This window comes from Lepidochelys kempii, chromosome 6 (genome assembly GCF_965140265.1).
Source record: "Lepidochelys kempii isolate rLepKem1 chromosome 6, rLepKem1.hap2, whole genome shotgun sequence".
In the NCBI taxonomy this organism is placed as follows: Eukaryota; Metazoa; Chordata; order Testudines; family Cheloniidae; genus Lepidochelys; species Lepidochelys kempii.
Genome location: NC_133261.1, coordinates 26,554,939 through 26,575,089, shown reverse-complemented (window position 1 = coordinate 26,575,089; position 20,151 = coordinate 26,554,939). Strand labels below are relative to the sequence as shown.

The 20,151-nt window shown below is 48.9% G+C and overlaps 1 protein-coding gene across 2 annotated transcripts in view; it reads left to right on the top strand.

The window, feature by feature from the left end:
- DUSP8 (dual specificity phosphatase 8) overlaps positions 1-20,151 on the top strand; it is an 83,152-nt gene that overhangs the window by 48,195 nt on the left and 14,806 nt on the right. Inside the window, exon 1 of one of the 2 annotated variants that reach the window (XM_073347226.1) lies at positions 9,665-10,019. The exons of the other annotated variant lie outside the window; for it this stretch is intronic. Within the exon in view, the coding sequence (XP_073203327.1) occupies positions 9,902-10,019 (118 nt within the window). The 5' untranslated portion in view covers positions 9,665-9,901. Of the gene's footprint in view, positions 1-9,664; positions 10,020-20,151 lie in introns of those variants that run through there. 2 annotated transcript variants of the gene reach the window in all.

Genomic DNA, 20,151 nt, shown 5'->3' with positions numbered 1-20,151 from the left:
AAGCATCTCTGATGGTATCTTCTAGACTGAGCACCATTGGGTAGATAGAAAGATTAACCTAAAAAATCTACACAGAAGCCCCTGAAACCCCATAAGATTGGGTCCCTAATCCATGAAATATTGGAACTCATTTACAAAAATTTTCTTAAACATTATATGAATATATTGTCTCACACTATAGAATTATAATTTATAATCCCTATTTCATGATGAGATCTTTGAGCTATAATGTGTCTTAATTAAAATTCTTTAGATAGGTTTTTTCCTCAAAAAGCATTTTATCAAAAAAATCCATTTAAATAAAAAAATCCAATTTTTATTTTTATTTTTTTAATCATTGATTTTTTTCCACCCTGAGAGGGACCCAACCAAGCTCGGTGTATGGGCAATGCGCTGGCAGATGAAATTCACCAGTGACGGATAAAAGGGAGTTTGAACTGCCCATGCATTTGCTGGGTTCTAAGTTAACTGTGCACACTCAGGGGGAATGAGCTGTGTGTCACTGTGAACAGCTCCATGAAAACCTCCGCTCAGTGGGTGTGGATGGGCAAAAAGGCAAACAAGTCTTTATGCTAACTGAAGACTTGCTTGTGACTAATATACTGAAATTATTATCATGCTGTTATATAAATCAATGGTATGCCCTTGGTTGGCAGATAGTGTTCTGTGCTGGTCACCACCCAATTTCAAAAAAGATAGGGCCAGGGTAGGAGTCCAGAAACAGGCAACGGAGATGGGAAAAGGCTGCCATGTGAAGAGAGGCTGGAACTGTGTAGTTCAGAGGGGAGATGGATAAGAGACATGCCCGGTGGGGTAGAGATGGAGAATCAGGTGCATCTATTTCTCTCAGAACAAGAAGAAGGGTGCAGCGACTGAATTTGAAAGGCAGCAAGTTTAAAACTGAAAAATACACTTTTTCACACAGAACTGAGACAAGCTGTGGAACGCACTGTGGTAGGTATCATTGAAGCTAAGAGCCTAGCAGAATTGAAAACCAGGGTCAGGGCACTTCTGTGGATAATGAGAGCATCCACACTGACATTAGATAAGATGAAAAAATATAAACCCTCCTGCTTCAAGTCATAAATCAGAAAATAACTAATGGGGGCACTGTGGAGGAAACTGCCCTCTGGGCAGGTTGTTCCATCATTGTCCATTGTGGACATTCTAGCACTTTCCTCTGAAGCGTTCGGTATTTGCCACAGAGAGAGCCAGGATTCCAGACTAGTTGGCGCCCTAGTGGTCAGATCTGGTAGGGCAGTGTCTAGGCATAGCAGCCTGAGTTCTTTTTTTTCATTCTGTGAGCCCAAGCATGCACCAAGCAGGGTCTGTCTAGTCTGTGCCAGGTTGTTGGTCAAAGAAAAGGGGCGGGGAGATTTCCCCCACTAACTCTTTTTCTTAAAATATCAGATTTTCATCACATTTTTAAACATGTTGCCCAGTTATATTTGCAGATTGTCTGTGAGGTGAGTGAAGGACTGCTCTGGAAGGCATGTCTGGTTCTTAGCTCTGTGCATAGGCGCCGACCCCACCCCGCCCCTCCTCCCCAGCTCACCTCCGCCGTCTCCTCCCAGGCTTGCCGCCACAAAACAGCTGTTTTGTGGCGAAACAAGCTGTGGGACGGAGGGGGGAGGACCGGGAACGCGGCACCCTCAGGGGAGGAGGCGGGGGCGGGAATTTGGGGAAGGGGTTGGAATGGGGGGTGGGGCAGGGGTGGAGTCGGGGCAGGGCCGGGGGCATGCGAGCACTCACTGGTGCCAGGAGAAGTTGGCGCCTTTGGCTCTGTTGGTGCAGAGACTCATTGCCTGATATCTAGTGGCAGGGAGTTCCACAGCTGAGAGTCTACTGCAGGGAACACTTTCTGTCCTGAGCTCACAAGAGTTTTCTCTGAGCTCTTTTAGTTGTTCCCATTGATGGCTGTTGCAGGAGGCCATAGAGAGTGGTGGTGTCTGGGAACAGCGGGATGTATCCTGTCCAAGGCTCTGTAGATGCAGCACTAGGGAGCTGCCAGAGAAAAGACAACATTAAGAGTTGTCAGGAGCCCACAGGGCTCTGCTGGTTTATTTAATGAAACGCTCTGGACACAGAATAACTTTGCCCAATATTTATTATTGTCTCATCCGCCTTGAAGGGGGAAGTGTGAGCAGTTTGACTGAATGGAGACTGCCAGCACTGTGCTAAGCAGATTGAGAGGTCACCTAATTCCAGGGTAGCTTCTGTAAATATCTTTATATCCTCTGCTGAAATGTCCTTGTGTAACTAGCTACTGTTGTGCTCCTGCAGGAATCACAACAGATATTCCTGCACAGGGACTGTATTTCCTTTCTCTAGCATTTATGATCCTTTCTATGATCATAAATGCTGTTAAATCAGGGCAGTGGCCCTCCTCTGATACAAATAGGGCCTGCACTTAATGTATGGACCTGAAAATACATGGCCACATGCTAACATGTTAAGCCTAGTCCTGATGATTTAATACCCCACAGTGCAATTACTGTAGGGTATGTTTGCTGTCCAAGTCATTTAGTTACTAGGCCAAATTCTGCCCTCTGTTTCACCCATGCAGCCCCGTTTCAAGTCCAACTAGTGCCTCTGAACCTGTTCAGAAATGTGCCTCCCTCTCATTTCAGTACATCTGTGCAGCTCTTTTTATGGATAATTACTGGAGGACCCCTAGCCCAACTAATTTGCCTGCACCAGCCTTAGGACACTGTTCTTCAGCTGTGTGTAAAAAAGAGAGCAAGAATATACCACTCAATACAGCAAGAAGTTCAGCTTTCGATCAGACACCTTAACAGAACATCTAGCTCCCACCTTAGGATGCCCGCATGGGTGTTCGTCAATGCAGGTGCCAGTTTTAGACCCCCTTGTACCTACATAGGTGTCTAGATGTGGAGTGTTACTGGCCAGGGCAACTGCACCAGTATTTCCCCTGAGTGGTCCAGCAAAGGCACGCACGCTCATGCTTCACCACCCACTGTTCTTGGGTGAAGACTCGCACCTCTCGCCCTTCTGATGGGGGTATTTCCAGGCTGCCAGTTCCCTCCCTTCAGTGTGTATTTCCCAGGACAAACAGGCTGCCCAGGACACTGGTTGCTGTCTGTTCAGAGTCAGGTAACAGGTGTAATTGCTGCACTTAAGGTTCCACACAGCATTTCCTATGCAAGCCTGCTTCATTCTTAAAGGTAAAAAACATTACAGATAAAACTCATTAAAAACAATAAAAGAAACTACATGCATGCTAATAAGATCAGCAGAATTCACCCCACCCTTAACATGGATTCTGGCAGGAACAGTTCTTCAGATCCCCACCCAAGGGTGATTCCTTGTGGTGACAAATTCATCACAACTTCAAGCTCAGAGCAAGCACCCATTCTTATGTTGCCTCAGGAGGCACAGTCCTTCCAATCCTACCCTAAAGCTGGGGTCCTCTCTGGCCCAGGGATCTTGTCCACTTGCTGAATCAGAAAGAAGGCCCTGAGTCTATTTAAAACCAGACTATTACTCCAAAAAACCCTTTCTTTGTCTGCTGGTCCCTGGAGAGTCTAGTTTGAATCAGTATATGTGCACCTCTCCACCTCAGTAGTTTACCTTTCCTATGGAAATACATAGTACCCCAATAACAAATATACAGTTGTCTTTTTAATGCAATAGACCCCAAAGGTATTAACCTAATTCAATAAAGTTCATGCAGGAGATATTGCAGGAAATTGTCGTCTGTCGCTTGGATGTCCTATGACGATGCCTATGGTTGGTGGAGTGGTAATTGTCTGCAGTGTGTTTTTCCTCTTGGTTCTCCCCAAGCCCCTGATTTTCAGAGGGACCGGGCATCCAGAATAACAGTTGAACACAGTATGAGATGCGGAGAGCCTGGCACTTTAAAAAAAAAAAATAAAATCAAATCACTAGTTTGTGTCTAAATATGGTCTTAGAATCCTAACTGTGGGCACTAGTGTTTTTTTGTGTGTGTGTGTTTTTTTAACAATCGTGGCCCCATTGACTGACTAACTCTATCACATGGCTGTTCTCAGTTTCAAAATAACAGAGGAGCTGCTTTCTTTACTGCAGCAAAGTCCTGTAAAACTGCCTAGGTTGAGCCAGGGCAGAGATGCTATGGCCCCGAATACTCTGCTTGCTTGGTGAGCTCAGGCTGTTTGGAAATGGAACCTTTCTAGGGTAGTGTTCATGGAGGTTTCTACCTTACGGTACCTCACAACCACTGCTCTGGTAGGGACCTAAATCCAGCTATGGTCACTTGTTATCAAAGCAAAGTGAGTGGGGATTGGAGCGTAATATCCAAATCCCCTTTTGGGTGCTAGGAAGGAGTGGTTTCTCCAGGCTGAGGTGTAGCATCCTGGTAAGCTCTCACCCCTTCCCATCACACCCCACCCTTGCATTTGAACTCATGGATATCTTTGCCTGTTTTCTTCCCGGGGGAGCAGTGGCTGCATTGCTGGGATGGGTTAAGCTAGGTCACATATGTATGAGCTGATTGTATTCCTGGCCTATGTTCTAAACATCCCTGTTTAGTAACACTGTCGTCAGAGGACTTGTTTTCCTGATTCTATAATTATTCCTTGGAGCTACAATCCCCTTGCCACCCCCCCCCCCCCCCCCACGGCTGCATGTTTAACAATTGGACGAAGAAAGGGAGACAAGGATGTGAGGGGAGGAAAAAGAGAGCGGGGCTGGGGGCGGAACGGGACTGGGAGAACAAGTTGCCAAGAGTTACAAAACCATCATGTCATTTCATATCTCATTTCTGGAAAGCTACAAGGGGAGGAAGGAAACTTTTCCCAGTAAGGGATCCTGACAGACAGGAACCTGTGCCCAGTTATGATTTCCTTCCTTTTGAGCAACCTAGTGCCCCCTCCCTTCCCCCCCCCATCACCCCCTTTTCCTGAGGCCCATGTGAAAGATTTGAAATTGTGATGATTATAAGCTCCCTGTGATGGAAGGGGGAGGGAAACGCTGGACACTAACCAGTTGGGTTATCGCCAATCCTTGCATATGTGTGTAAGTGCTGAAGACCGACTCTTTGCTCCTTGGTGTTGCAGACGCTTCATGTCGGTTTCCTCCCAAGTATAATGCTGCCAACTTCAGTGGAGTTACACCAAGGATGACTCTGACCCTCATTAGCATTTATGATAATATATGCTGCAGGAGTACTAGGTGACCCAGTTGGGGTAGGCAGTGGGCACACCCCTAGGGAGAGACTGTTCCTGTCCCAAACAGTCTAAATAGACAAGAAGGAAGCATTGTCCCTGTTTTACAGATGAGGGAACTGAGGCACAGAGAGACTTACCCAAGGTCACACAGGAAGTTTGGAGCAGAGGTAGGACCTGAACCCGGATCTTCTGAGTCCCAGTGGCTTACCTACAAGACCATGCTTTCTCTCTGATCATCATTTTAGTGTGTGTTACCTCCTTTGTAAATGGCTCATTTGATCTTTCCCCCTTCTCTTCTTGAAGAGCCCCCTTATCCCAATGTTGCATTACTGCCCTTGCCATTATATATTTAACAAACAGGAGAGCCCTGTGTGTAAGAAGTCCTATTCCTGGAGCCACTAAAAACTAGATGGAACCACCTGCTGAGGCAGACATCAGAGGGGCCAGTCCTGCAGTGGCCAACTCGAGAGAGAGCCTCGGGCAGGCTGAGGGATTCTTTTCATCTCTCGTGTCTATGCAGAATGATCTAAAAGGAATGGTAAATATGAGAAAGGGTGTCTCTGGCACTGAGGAAATCTCTCTTCCCCCCCCCCCATATTAGCCCCCAAACGAGGGTCACACCTGGTGAAGGAAAGGGGTGGAGGTTCAGGAGCAGAGCAGGGGAGAAGCAACTCTAAAGGAATGTCGACACTGCAGCTGGAAGCATGCTTCCCAGCTGGGGTAGACAAATGCCTCAGCCACCACCCACCTTATCCCATTTACACTGCTATTTTTAGCACACTAGCTCTGCTGGAGGGTAGCACATATCTATCGACCCGCATCTCCCAGCTGCAGTGTAAATCCACTCTAAGGAGGGAGAGCTAGAGATGTTATTTCTAGGGAGGAATTTTCAGTTGGAATTGGATTCATTACTGCTCCCTGTGAAGATGGGTTCTGTTGCCTGTGGGCGCATTTGTCTTTTACAAGGGTGAGCGGGGATGCAGAGCATAGGCCAGCCTTTCTTATGAAGGGCTCTGATAAAACATCCTGCATTACAGATCTCAGCCAGAGATGCCCCAGTCATGCTGGGCAGAGCCAAAAAGCAGGTCCGAACTCTTCCTGAAGGAACCCGCAGCCCAAAAATAACAGCTTTAGCATCTCTCAGCCATGAGGGAGTTAGTCCCTCCTGTTACTAAAGGATAGTAAATGAAGACAATATATTCATAGATTCAAGGCCCACAGGGACAATTATGATCATGTATCATAGGCCAGACCATAGGATTTCACGCAGTAATTCCTGCATGGAGTCCATAATTAGACCAGTATCAGAAGGGTAGCCATGTTAGTCTGGATCTGTAAAAGCAGCAAAGAGTCCTGTGGCACCTTGTAGACTAACAGACGTATTGGAGCATAAGCTTTCATGGGTGAATACCCACTTCGTCAGATGCAGCCGACGAAGTAATTAGACCATTTCATGGGAAATGGATTTATCCAGCCATTGCCCGTGCTGCCATCTGGGTGTAATTTCACTCCCATCCACACTGCAAATGCAAGTGTGTTGGAAGAACTGGTTGCAGCGGAGTTGTCCTCCAACATGGTTGCAGCATAGATGAGACCATGCAATGTAGACAGGACTATGAAATTTCCCCATGATTTCAGCTGCCCGCCTGGGTAGACAATGAGAATCTGCACTACGTGACAGAAGCATGTTTTACACTTCCCCCATCACCGTTTCAAGTGTAGCATGGACAGGACCATCACGAAGTGCAACAACATCTGTTGTCCCCATATTCTTTGCTAGTCAATGTTGTGCTTGGTGGGAAGAGACCCCATCTTGTGGGAACAACTTCCCAGGTTCCCAAGTGTTGCTTTTGGTTTAACACTGATCATTTTTTCCAACCTGGTTTGAATGTGCTTTGAGTGTTATCCAACCTGAGGCTCTGACCCACATCTGACAGTAATAAAACTCACAATAACAAGCCTCGTTAAAACACTGGCTCCACGAGCTGGGGGGGGATGGGGGGAAGGGGAGTTCATTTAGTGCTGGTGACCTCATCTCACGTGATGTCACTTAAAGGAAAAACATTGATGTCTCCCATGTATAACTCAGCTTGTGTTTCTCCGCCTGTAAATCTTCAGAGTTCAAAGATACAGTGTGTCCCATCTGCCTAGTCTAATCCTGAGCAATTTCCTGGAGGTTTGGGAAGAATTCAGAACAAGAAACCTTTAAAGAACTGTGATGAGATGTTTAAAGAGTTCCAAGGGTTTGTGGGAGCCAGGGAAGGGGAACGAATACTCCTCTCCCAAAAGAGGAAGAGGATCTGCTCATGAGGTCACAGTTTATGAATCAAGCCACATTATGAATGGGAACAGACCATTCATGTAAAATACAGTGAAAAGTTACGTACACCTGAAAAGAAGCCTTGGCAATGCATGCGTCTCCTTCAGTAGACTGTAGGGTGTACGTATGGAGGAGTGTCTCAAATAGAGAAGAGGCTGTGGCTTAGGAGAATGCAGATGGGATAGGGAGCCGTTTGCATCTAGCCTGCAGGTTTGACTCCACTGCAGGTTGGGAGTTATTGGAAGTTGTCTTCTCATGAGTGTTTGGCCCGTGTGAGTTCTGAGGTTTCAGTCCAGGTCTTAATGAACGCTTGACCATGTCACAAAATCGACCACTGTAACTGGGCAGCATTGGGGCCTTTGTGTGGATGGCCTGCGTCACCACTCAGTATAGAGACCAAGAAGCAGAGGGGGAGAGAGTAAAGATGGCCTAATAGTTAGAGCGCTAGCCTAGGGCTTGGGAGAGTGGATTTAAGTCCTTGCCCCACCACAGACCTCCTGCGTGACCCTGGGCAAGTCATTCAGAGCAGGTCTACAAGTAAAACGCTGCGCCTGTGCGGCCGTGCCCCTGGAGCACTTCAGTGAAGATGCTCTTACGCCACCCCACCGGGAGAGCTCCCATCCGTGTCCTTAATCCACCTGTGTGAGAGTCAGTAGCTATGTCAACAGGCGGGCTTCTCCTGTTAACATCACACCGTCTGCACTGGGGCTTAGGTTGGTATAATTGTGTCACTCAGGGGTGTGAAAAATCCACGCCCTGGAGCAATGGCGTTATACCAATGTAAGTTTATAGTGTAGATCTGGCTTTTGAGCTCCACAGAGCTCTTCTTCAGGTCTGGGAAATGTACTCAGCCTCCCAGCTAAATACAAGGTGGAACAGATTGTTGAGCATAAGCAGTTAACACGCCTTTTAAGAGGCCATTCAAAGTGAAGTGGCTCATTAACACCAATAAAAGATATTCCCTCATCAGCGGTGTCTCTTATATCCTGGGACCAGTACAGCTACAACAACACTGCCCACAGAATCACTTAGAATTTGTTCCTGTTGATTTCTCTGAACTCCCCCAGGATTTTCTGACAGAGGAAGCAAGCAGAACTCTGTGTCTAGTGGTAAGCAGTTACACCAGGTGCTGAGGTTAGGGGTGTGGTAAGACTGAACAGGACTCAGATCCTCCAAATCCTCAAACTCCAGCCCCACCTCCGCAAAATCAATCAGGGTGACCTGATTTGCCACTTAAATCCAGTGTAGCCACTAATCCCAGATCAACCCCTTCTTCTTGCTCTTTCTATGGTACTTATATGGCCCACCGCACTGCAGTATTTGAGCACCTTCCAATCTTTCTTGGATTTATCCTCATAATGCCCCTGTGAAGTAGGGTTGTGTTGTTATCCCCATTTTACAGATGAGGAACTGAGGCACGGAGTGCCTCCTCCAAGGTCACACAGTCCATGGCAGAGCAGGGACTCAAACCAGGTCTCCCAAATCCCAGGTGAGTGCCCTAACTGCTGGACCATTCTTCCCTTCTCATCATTGATGGGCCTCCAAGCAACCCTCACCTGCAGCCTACATCTCTGCCAGATTATTCCTCCCATCCCCCCAGTTCCTTTTCTCAAGAAAAACCTTCTGCTCTCAGGCTTCAGTGAAAAAGAATATCAAAGAGTTAAAAAGAAACAAGCCAGTCTCCTCATTGTATCTACCACTGAGAACACGGGGTGATGGGGAAAGGTTTGCTGCGCTCCATCCAGAACCATAAAAACACTGTGCTTAGCATTTGTGTTGGTGCTTAGGTTCCATGGCGATGGACCCTGGATAATTGCATTAGATAGACAGTACAGAGCTTTCTACCTTCAACTCACTGTAGGACTCTTAACTCATCAAAGTAAATCACACTCACTTCAAATGGAACAAAGGTCTGTTTGCTGCAGCTCCTCTTGCCTTCAGGGAGCTGGCCCTCGCCTGCAGGCATTCAGGGAGCAATTATTTCCGAGAGCAAGCAAGGTCAATGGGGAAAAAAGGGATGTTGCCCCTTTAAGCAATTGAGTGAAGCATGTGTCAGTGGTGTAGCCTATGAGTTAAACTGCGTGTCTGTGTGCTGAGTAAGGAATGCGGTTGCATGCCTGACCCCTTAGCTGTGATCAGCAGGGTTGTTGCTCATGTGCTGAGCTCATTCGGGCTCGCTGGAGGTGCGCGCACACACAGGCAGGGAGAGAAGGGAGAGAAAAGAAGCTGTAGTGCTGGGAAAGGGTGTTAGGGTCTCTCTCTTCTCCATCTTCCCCCCCCCTTTATTTTAATTCCTCCTGGACCCTGGATTTTGGGGGGAGTTCAGGCTTTTTTTTTTTTATTATTTTTGCCTGTCAGCTGTTGTTTTGCTAGGGCAAGCAGTGCCTCTGTGAGACGCAGCCCAGCTGCCTGGATGCCTCTGGATGTTATGATTGTGCCCTCCGAGGACCAGTTCTGGATGGACATGCATGAGGGGCAGATGAAGCTGAAAATCAGGGTGCGGAGGATGAAGGAGAGCAGGGACATGCGAGGTTTGTTGGCTAGCTCCTTTCCTTTGGGGGCTGGGGGGGCTGTTTGCTGAGCCTGACCCATGCTGTAAGAGGCTGTCTTTGCAGAGCAGCTTATGTGCAGGCAATGTAAAGGTGTCAGGCAGCTGGCATCTTGCAGGCATGAGGATAGAGGGATCCAGGGAACATTTTTGGATGGGGGTGGAATACCAGGAATTTTCAACCTTTGCAATTTCAGGAAGCTTTTTGGAGGGCATCTGGCCCGTCCCTCCAGGGGATTCAGGGGGTGGCAAAAGAAGAAATGAGATCTTTTGCTGCAGAGTATGGCAGGTGAGGTTCTGCTGTTGACTGCAAGGGGAGAGGGAAGGATGCGACTGGCATTAGGAGGTGGTGTCAGCTGGGTTTCCCCGTGTGACTTGCTTGGGCTCCCATCTAGAAACCAGGAGTGCTGCTTGTTTGGTGGAACTAGCTAAGTTGGGACTAAATCCTGCAAATTTGGAGTGGCTAAGCAGGGGTGGAAGAGAACACTCCCAGGAGGAAGGTTGGGGGGCTCCGTCCTTATGTACCCCGACTTGCACGCCTCCAGGACGGGAGGACATAGAGGAGATGGTGCATTCCTGTAGGCAACTCCAAGCATTGAGCAGCATTGTGCACTAGTTGCTGGGCTGCGAGGGGCCAGTGAAGCAATCGTCATCTGTCTCCCGTGGGGCAGGGGCCAAAGGGAGCAATTCCCCCAGATGAAAGTGATGATTACGGACAGGGTGTTCACAGAAACAATATTCAGAAAATGACACTGCTTCACCCTGCCTCCAACCAACCAACCAAATAGCCCCTGCTGCCCGTTTCACTTCTCCCCCACTGAGACAATCACTGAATTCCCCTCTTGCAAGTGCCTTTTCAAAAAAGGGATTTTACAGTGTCTTAGCTCCACAGCACTAGGGTGAGAGGAGGAAAGGGGGAAATGAAATAGAGCGGCTTAAAATATGCCTAGCCTCGAATGACCTAGTTTACCAAATGGTTTAATCAAGCAACTCCCCGCCCCCCCAACCATCGTCATCCCTTAAAATGGGAATCTGCTAAATGAGCTTGGCATGTTTTTGTGGTGTGAGCCACATAACCCAGTGATGGTGTAATTAGTAATAGGTCAGTCGTGGAAATGACACATTCTTCTTTACTTAGAACAAGTAAAGCTGGTCCAGAGCAGGCACGGTCACCAGGGGAAAATCAGGAAGAGCAACTTTGGGGGCTGGAGCTTTCTTTTTTAAGGACATACCAAAAACCCAGTTGGCAAGACGAGGGGAGGAGCAGGCAACAAGGCTTACCTGGTCTTTAGATTCAGAGGATGAATCTACGAGGTCAACAACTGCTGGCATAAAATCAAGAATAAGTATTGGCCAGGACAGCCAAAGCAGGTTCAAGGTTGGTGGGTGGCAGCAGTTTGGGAGGGAAGGAAGTGGACAAGTGGGGAACGTACATGGATCAATAATGGGGCGCTCGTTCATCTGCTTCTCATACCAACCGCCTGGAAGGAAGATCCTGCAATGGGGTGTTGAAATCTGCTGATGGTGCCAAACTAAGGGAGCGGGAGGGTATAAAGAGAGAGGTCAGTCGATACAACACTGTGAGATTCAGCGTGACTAGGAGCAGGGAGGATAGATGTATGTTCCCTCCACTGTGATAAGGTTGGACGGAGTGGAAGACCCTGAATAGAGAATATATGCTCGTAGGCCATAAAACACAGAGCAGAAGGAGGGTCTGGGGAGCCAGCAAACACAGCTGAAGGGGCCTTCTAGTCTATCCCTGTGTAAGGAATCAGTGAGGCCAAATCTGGAATGCTCTAAGGAGTTCTGGCCATGTCTTCTACAAAAAGGAATATTGGAGACGTATGTAGGCATTGTCCAGCACAGGGCGAGTTGACCTGACTGAGCGGAGGGCAGGATCTTTAGTTAGTTGGGAAGAAGGGAAACCAGAACTCATTTCTTAATTATGGAGAAGACCACAGAAAGCCACAAATTTCCCATGCAGGTGCCCATACAACTCAGTCCTGACCTGCAGCCACCCCTGCTCTTGCAGTGCTGGGTCCTGACCAGCCGTGATACTTACTCCCCAGCCCTTGAGACCCAGCCATGGCTGTAACACTTATTTCAGCAGGAAGCTTGGTGGGGTGGGAGACGTTCTTGTGCATTGAGACAGTCATTGTGCAAAAACAAAAGGGCCAAACATGGGACCTCGTCCAGTGGAGAAATGATGAGGATGGTGGGGCAGAGGGGAAATCTAAAACTTCCCAGAGAGCAGAAAGCCCTGACCCACAGCAAGAAACTTTCCAAAGGGTGATGAGTAAGGGTGTTAGTAAATGCCCTTTCATCATCTCACTCAGCAGCTGGCATGACTGGGCCGCCACCAAGCAAAAGAATGAGGTAGGAGCCAGGGGAGGTAATGCTTCAGTGAGGGATTTTCCCAGAGGCCGAGAAAATGATGCTACTTTGGTATCTGAAGGCAGCTGTCCTTGTCCAGCCCCTGTGCTCTATGTGCTTTTCTCCCTTTCTCTGCCCTGCTTCGAAGGAATCTTGGCCAGCATGTTCAGTCATGTCACTGACTAGGAGAACAGGGTGGGTTTAGCTGAGACTGAATAAGAGACAAAGGGCTGGTATTTTTTAGGGGCCAGATCGTGCCGTTCTCACGTCTTTACTCAGACTGAACTCTCATTGACTCGCTGCCCAAGCAAGGACTATAGGGTCTGTGCCCCAGTTCAGCAAGGTACTTAAGCACATGCCTAACTTTAAGCATCTCTCATTGACTTAAGTGGGACTTGTCCTTTCACTTAGGCATGTGTTTAAATACCTTGCTGAATTGAGGCCTTGACCCTTAAGGAGGAAAGTGACATCTCTGTTTCTCAAAGACGAGCACTTAATGCGTCCGGCTGATTAAAAGCCTGTAATGACTATCCCCGGGCACATCGGAGGCTGTGGATTCACTGCTGGCACTGCCAAGCAGCTTGGGAAGCCCAGCCACAGTTATGAGCACTTAGGTTTTAAATGGCGGTATCACAGAGAGACCAGCATGAAGAGCTGTTTCCTGTCGAGGGGCAGGAGATCTGGAAGCAGATGGCTTTATGTAATCCTGGAGTGAGAGCCAGCCCTGGCAGGGCTGTGCAGGAGCAACATGAGACTAATTGTTCATAAGGCTGTACCTGACTTGCGTGGGCAACTGCATGCACTGCTGCACCTTTTCCACGTGCTCATCAGGGAGCATCTCTGAATCATGAGCCCGCTGCCTGCATTGACCGACGCCAATGCCCAGCGAGGGAGGAGCCTACGGTGACTCTCCCACTCAAAGGCACAGAGCTGTTGGGGGAGCAGGGACTGTCTCACCCTACAGCGGATGCACGTTAGCACCTCCAGGTGGAGGCAGCGTTTATCTCCCAGGAGTAGGTCCTGTGCCGCTCTGGGTCATACCAGAAGGCGGGGTTTCAGGCTGCAGTGCGGCTCAGGTACCTGACATCACAGCCATACCAGGAAGCAGCCTCTGCGGTTAAACAGCAGTTATTGGAAAGATGGGGACCAGCCATAACCTGTCCCTAGAACAAACCTCCAGTGTCTACTGGCTGCCCCCGGAGAGAGAGGAAGATGGGGCAGAATGGCCCGTGAGCCAGCTAGCTCAAACAGAGGCTGCCGCTCTGGGGCTGTGCCCCTGTCCCCCTCCTCTTCTCTGCTCAGGACAGCTCTGCTCTTGCTGGTGTGAAAGTGCAGCCCTCCTTCCCTGTTGCGTGCACAAAAGAAAGGGAGGGGTGAGGACATGGGACACTTTTTTCTGCTGTCCAGTATGGCTTACCACAGACAGCCCTTATGCCCTCAGGGGAGAGGGGTGTTTGTGGAAAGCACGTGCACCAGTGCGCCAGAGGCACCCATGGGAGCTGGAGAGTGCCAGAGAGCACCTCCGAGAGCAAAGCACTGTCTCTGTGTTAGAGCATCACTTTGGCGCTTGTTACCCGGGGGGGGGGGTTGTTTATATAAAGCCTAATCCTTCCCAGTTGAAGTCAGTGGAAGTTTTCCCTTTTATTCCAGTGGGAGCAGGACCGAGGCCGCAGTGGCACAGATAAGCATGGTGTTTCAGTGGAGACTTGGAGGGGTGAGCCCATGCGGCGGGAAATAAACGGGGAGCCTGAGGCCCTCAAAACAACAGGGGTAACAGGTTTTCAAGCCAAGATGACCCCATTACACTCTCTGGGCCCTCCATGGCGTCAGGTGTTGTTTCCAGCCTGCAAGGAAACCTGTCTGGGAGCAGCAAAGCATCACGGCTAACGAGGCCCAACACACTCCCATAAGCTCGAGTGGAATGTCCCGCTGGTTCTAACAGTGGGGAATGCGGATGGCCCTGTTTAATGTGCCACACGTCCCTTTTGATCTCACTTCAGTACTTCCCCACATTTCTCTGCCTTGCCTTCATATCTCAAAGGGTTTTCCAAGCCCTTTAATCCCTAGAGGAGAATGAGGATCACATTTCCCTCTCTCCCCATCCTCCCTTGGGACGGCAAACACTGGTATCTTTTGATTCTGAGTGCATACCTTTTATCAAAGTCCCCTTCCCCCTGCCCTTGCAGCTGCTTTCACAACTGCGGGCTTTTCCTGTGATCGTAGTGAGAGCGGCGATGGAGTGGCTCTGTGCTGCCTGGCTGAGTGTGAATAAGGACAGCAGGGGATGTCTCTTGTTCTGCTGCACCTGCGTCTATTACTGTTCTTAATACTCTACAATACTCTTCCCTTTATGGATGTATATATCCACAAAGCTGGGGTTTACCACCCAGGAGCCGAAACAATAGGACTCTGCTCCTACCTTCACCTAGAACTTGTTACAGTTTGCACAGGTTCATATGGAACACACCATCGGGAGCAGTCCTGCACTGGCAGAGAGATGGATTGGATGGCCCACTAGGTTTGTACTATCCCCAAATTCTTCGACATGGTCTAGAACACCGTGGGCGTTGTTGATGTGTGGGGGTGTCTAGAGAAAAGTCCTTCGACTGTTATTTCTATGACTGTCCAAATCATGGGCCAGATATTCAGCTGGTGTAAATCAACTCCATTGACTTCAGTAGAGCGACACCAGTTTGTGCCAGCTGAGGACAGTGGTTAGGCCACATGTGAAGCTTGTCTCCTAGCGCAGGCAATGGAGGCAGCTTCTTTTAAACCCTGAGATCCCAGGTTTGATCATTATTCAGCAGTGATTATGGAGACCCTCACCTGTATTTCTCTCTTTCCTAGGCTATGTCTGTGAATGTATTTTCTTCCCCTGTGTTGGTGGCACAAAGCAGCTAAGCACCATTCGAGTGTGCATCTATTTTTGTCTTGGTGTTTGCTGAGATGTGCTTTGTACATTGGCTCTTAATTATCCAGGCATGTAGTGAGATGATTGTACTGTTCTCCTTATTCTCTCTGTAACCCTCTGACTGTTGTATTTATCACCCGCCTGTTGTCCCGGGGGGAAGCTCTCCTGATTCTCCGCGATCTACCAGCGGGCCAGGTGGTATATGAAGATGTTATAACTCAAAGAGAACGGCAGCTACTTTCTCTGACAAATGTCTGGGCTTTTAAAGAACTCCAAGGCCCACTGCCCTCACCCTTGAACTGTCACAGTTTTCCCAGTGAAATTTGTTTTCAATGGGCAATTGTCACTGATATCCTCTGTGAAAATCTGAGGCTGGAGGAAGTGGCAGGGGGAGGGGGATGAGAGTCTGGGATGTGGGGTAGGGGAAGAGGAGAAGGGCTGGAAGTAAGAAATAGCCTCTTTCCTTTCAGTGTACAGTAGGCAAGAACTCCATGCTGCACTCCTGGGCGAGCACGACTCCTGCCACCAGCAGCAAACTGTTTAGAGCATTGAGAAAAGCCTCTTACAGGGACGCTTGGGTAGTTTTACAAAGGGAGGGAGGCAGCAGGGTCTAGTAGTGAAAGCACAGGACTGGGAGGCAGGAGACCAGGGTTCTGTTCCCAGACTTGCTGTGTGACCTTGAGCAAGTCACTTAGGCACTCTGTGCCTCTGTTTCCCCATCTGCTAAATGGGAACAATAACAATTCCTTATGTCCCAGGGGTGCTAAGTTCCTTACTATCTGTAAAGTTCTTTGAGAGCCTTAGCTAGAAGGATTTTTCTTTCTTCAGAGAGACTGACTGATCCATGAAGCTTGGGGATAAGTGGGGAGTCCCAACAGCGTCTTGATCCTGTGATGCACTCACCTCCTGTAATTTTCTCTCCTCCGCTTCAGTGGGAGTAGCAGGTATCAGCACTTCTCCTAGCCTCAGGCCCCACATCCACACACATCCTTCTGTTCGCTTGGGCTCCACCCTCGCATGATGTAGGTAACTCTAGAAGCCAGGAAAACATTGGATTTAATAGGGAATGTTTTCTAAAGCCCTCAGGAATGCTGGAGTCCAGGCCAAGGATAAGGTTCTGTGCATTGCAAGGGACCAGCTCCTTATCCAAAAGCCTCAGCCAGTGCTCCTGCTTGAGGGAGCATCTATAGGAAACCTGAGATCTCTTTCCACCCACTCCACCCCAAATACAGATTGTCACCCCCACTCTTAGTTCCATGCGTGCCAGGAGAATCCCACTGCCAGCCCCAGGGAGGTGTTAGCATTACAAATAAAAGACTAGAACTGCTCCCTCTTGTTCTGAATTAATGCTAAAACATGGAGTATTGTGTAGGTAAGGGAAAGCCCAAGTATTGCTTGGAATGCTGCCAGGGACAGTTCCTGCCTTTGGGGTGATTTTAAGAAGCCGCTTTGCTTTCCAAAAATTAAAGCATGCTGTAGCTGCATGTTCTAGGGCTCGGTTTTGTATCCCTGAAAGTTTGGAGGCCTGCTGTCCTCAGCTCAAGGCTGTCTCCGCAGTTCCCTTTGAAACCCTGGGATTGGTCTATGGCTGTGAGCAGTGATGTTTGGGAAGGGAAATAAGGACAGCCCTGTAGCGCCACCAGAATGCTGTGGGATGAGGTTTATGAAGGGACAGAGCAGAAAATGGTAAACGCTTTGCTCAGATAGGTCCCTGTCAAGCAAAGCACAGAAGTGAAGCACGAGAGTAGTTTGACTTCAAAGGGATGACTCACGTTGCTTAAAGTTAAGCATGTGCTTAGCTACTTTGTTGTGGGCCATACAGGGAGCATGTCTCCTCCCTAGGGGTGGTTGGGACGTACAAACTTGGGGCAAGGGTGACTCTGTCCCTTTCAGTGAATCTCCCCGTGCATACTTCCCAGCCCCCTGTGCCACTTGCCTGTGCTTTCCCCAGCAGAGCCAGCAAAGGATCTGCAGGCAGGCAAGTGCTGGCGGGGGCAAGAGGAGGGGGAGCATTGCTAGGAGAGTCACAGCAAGTGCCAGCCTGCTTTAGCTATGATGTCACCTCTAACACGCCTGGCTCCTAAAGAGAGTTTCGAGCTGTATGGGCCAATAATGAACACGAGCAAAGTAGAGGGGCGGGGAGGCAGGCATTCATTCCTAGCCTGTACTCCAGGGAAATGGCGCACACCTTGCTCCAGATAAAAAACACCCTTTTTTGTGCTACTAAGACTTCCTAAGCCTTTTGAGTGGACACAGGACTAGGGGCCCAAGCTTGGCTCTGGTACGGCCATGCATTCATTGCAAGACTATACCTCCCCACACATACACCCTCCAAATGAAAATACAGGAGGTTGATTGTTTTCCTTCCCTTGGCTCCGATGCACTGATAGAAGGAAAGGTGTCTCTGGGAGGGAGCAACAGGTAGCCCTTCTGCTTGGCTGCCCAGAGGGCTGCATGTGTCCACTGAACCTCTACTGCAGCCTCCAGATGTGGGCTATTTGCACTCAAATCGTCATGTGCACACCCCATTCCGCCTCGTGATTCATGCTTCCTGGTGAGATTGATGTGGGTAGGGAGGGAGCAGGAGTAACCAGAGCTTGTGTGCACCTGTGCCAAGCGTCTTTCTTTCACTCTGATTTAATATCCCAATTGAGGGGGGTGATGTCATGTTGGAGGGAACCAGGGATGAGGAAGTGTTGGAAGGTGCTTTAACTCTTCATATCCCACATCTCCAAAGTCTTGGGAGCTGTCCTTGTGATAACTGCCAGCAACACAGGAAAGCTTAAGTGGCCAGAGGAGACATATTGCAGGTTGGAGATCAATTTCTCTTCCAATATGGTGGTTTCTTTGGGCAAGTACAACTGAGCTGGCTGCTGTGTGGCTATGTTGGGAAAAGGCATTGTTCTTCAAAGGACTCAAAGTGAGCACCAACGGCAAGGAGGTTGGTGTCCGTCCAAAGCAACTTGGAGGTCCCATGGCATGGAAGATGAGGCATCTCCCTTGTTTGGAGGACTGAGGACCTCTTCCCCACCTGAGCAGAGACAGGGCCCAGGACTCAGGCATTCAGTCTGTGAGGCCTGGCGGCGGCGGCTGCTGCTATCAAACATTGTCTGCATGAGGGTTAAGCATTGCAGAGACCATTGTGTCAACCCCTCCCCCACTTTACCCCAGAGCACTGGAGATTTGGTTTCAGCACTAGTCAGGGCTCATCAGAATCCCACATTGGGATCCAATAAGGTAAGAATGGGGACTCTTGGAGGGGTTTGTTGGGAAGTTGGCAGGACCCTGCTGAGTATGACCTGGGGGAGGGATTGGTGGAAGGTCGTTAAGTGAACTTCAGTAGAAGTTTTAGTACAGTTATGGAGATGGACTGGGTTCAAGGGCAGGGATTCTTATTTTAACTGAACCCATCTCTATAGAAACAGAACCAGTCCCTATCGAAACAATGGCTGGGAGTTTCAATGGGACCTAATGGATTTAGACATCCAGATCTCTATGAAAATCAGGAGTCAGGAACTTTGTTCAGCCTCTGTGAAACTCCCAGTCTGTATTTATCTATAGTCCCAACTATCAAAATCACAGAGTGGGGACTTACACCACTGGGGACCCTTCGTATTGTACACCAGCACTCGGCTTGGTAACCTAGACAGATGTAGTTCTCGCTAAGGGTTGCTAGGCCTAACTCTGTGTGTGGAGAAAGGAGTCGGTGGGTGTTAGGAAACTTCCTCAAGAATGCAGGTCTCTTGCATATATAACAAAGTTAAAGCAATGCAAGGAGGGACCGTGTTGTGTGCTCCTCTCGGTAAATCCTGCATTTGGCTAGGCTACGGCCTAGCAGAGGTGTGGCAACAGGAAGCCTGAGTTCCCATTTTTGGCTCTGCCACTGGTCTTGGGCAAGTCGCTTCACCTCTCTGAGCCTCAGTGTTCCCATCTGCAAAATGAACTAATGCTGTTACCTAATCGCATGGGGAGGTGAGGATTTGTATAGGTTCATATGGCGCTTGGAGGTCCCTGGCCAGAAAGTGCAACAAGATTCCCTCCCTGTTTCACCCTTCCTGCCGTGTGAGCCTGGCGAGAATTTTCAGCCTCTGAAGAGCTGCTCTGTATTCGGACTAGAGTTCTCAGAATTCTAGCTTCGCTTGTCATCCTCTACCTGCTTCTGCTGCCCCACAGCTGTTCCTCTGAATCTGGTGGTTGGGGCCATCTGAGCAAAACTGACACACGCAGGGCTGCAGCCGGGGCTGACGCAGTGAATCGGACACTACTTGCTATCACGTTTAGCAACATCTGACCGTGAAAAACTGCTCAGGAATCTGTTTTAAAAAAAAGTCAGATTCCACCCTCTCGGTCCAAATACTTTCTGCATCCCAGCCGCCCACCTCCCGCCTCCTCCTCTGTGTGCGGACTCATTTTTCTAATTAGCACTGTACACAGGGCTGCATAATCAGGGAGCCATTCATTTAGGAAAGAGACAGGAGCTGTGTGTTTGGGGAAAGGGGGGTAAATGCCACTTAAAACACTGCGTGACTCTGACGCTGATCCTGTTCCAGTACAAAGGCCTGCAGCTATTTGTGCTATGATCCCGTCAAAACCCACAAGCCAAGCAGGGTCCAACTGATTAGATTGAAGACCTCCAAAGAACACATAAGTACCGCAGAGAGCAGTTGCCATGTTCCCTCGCTGACCCTCTTCCCTTGAGCCACTGCCCAGTACAGTGCTAGCAAACCATTGTTCTGCTGGGGTTGCTGTCATTTGGATCAGATCTAAAATCCTGGCGCTGACCACTTGTAGCCACTAAAAATCCCATGGAACTATTTATACGAGGAAGAGG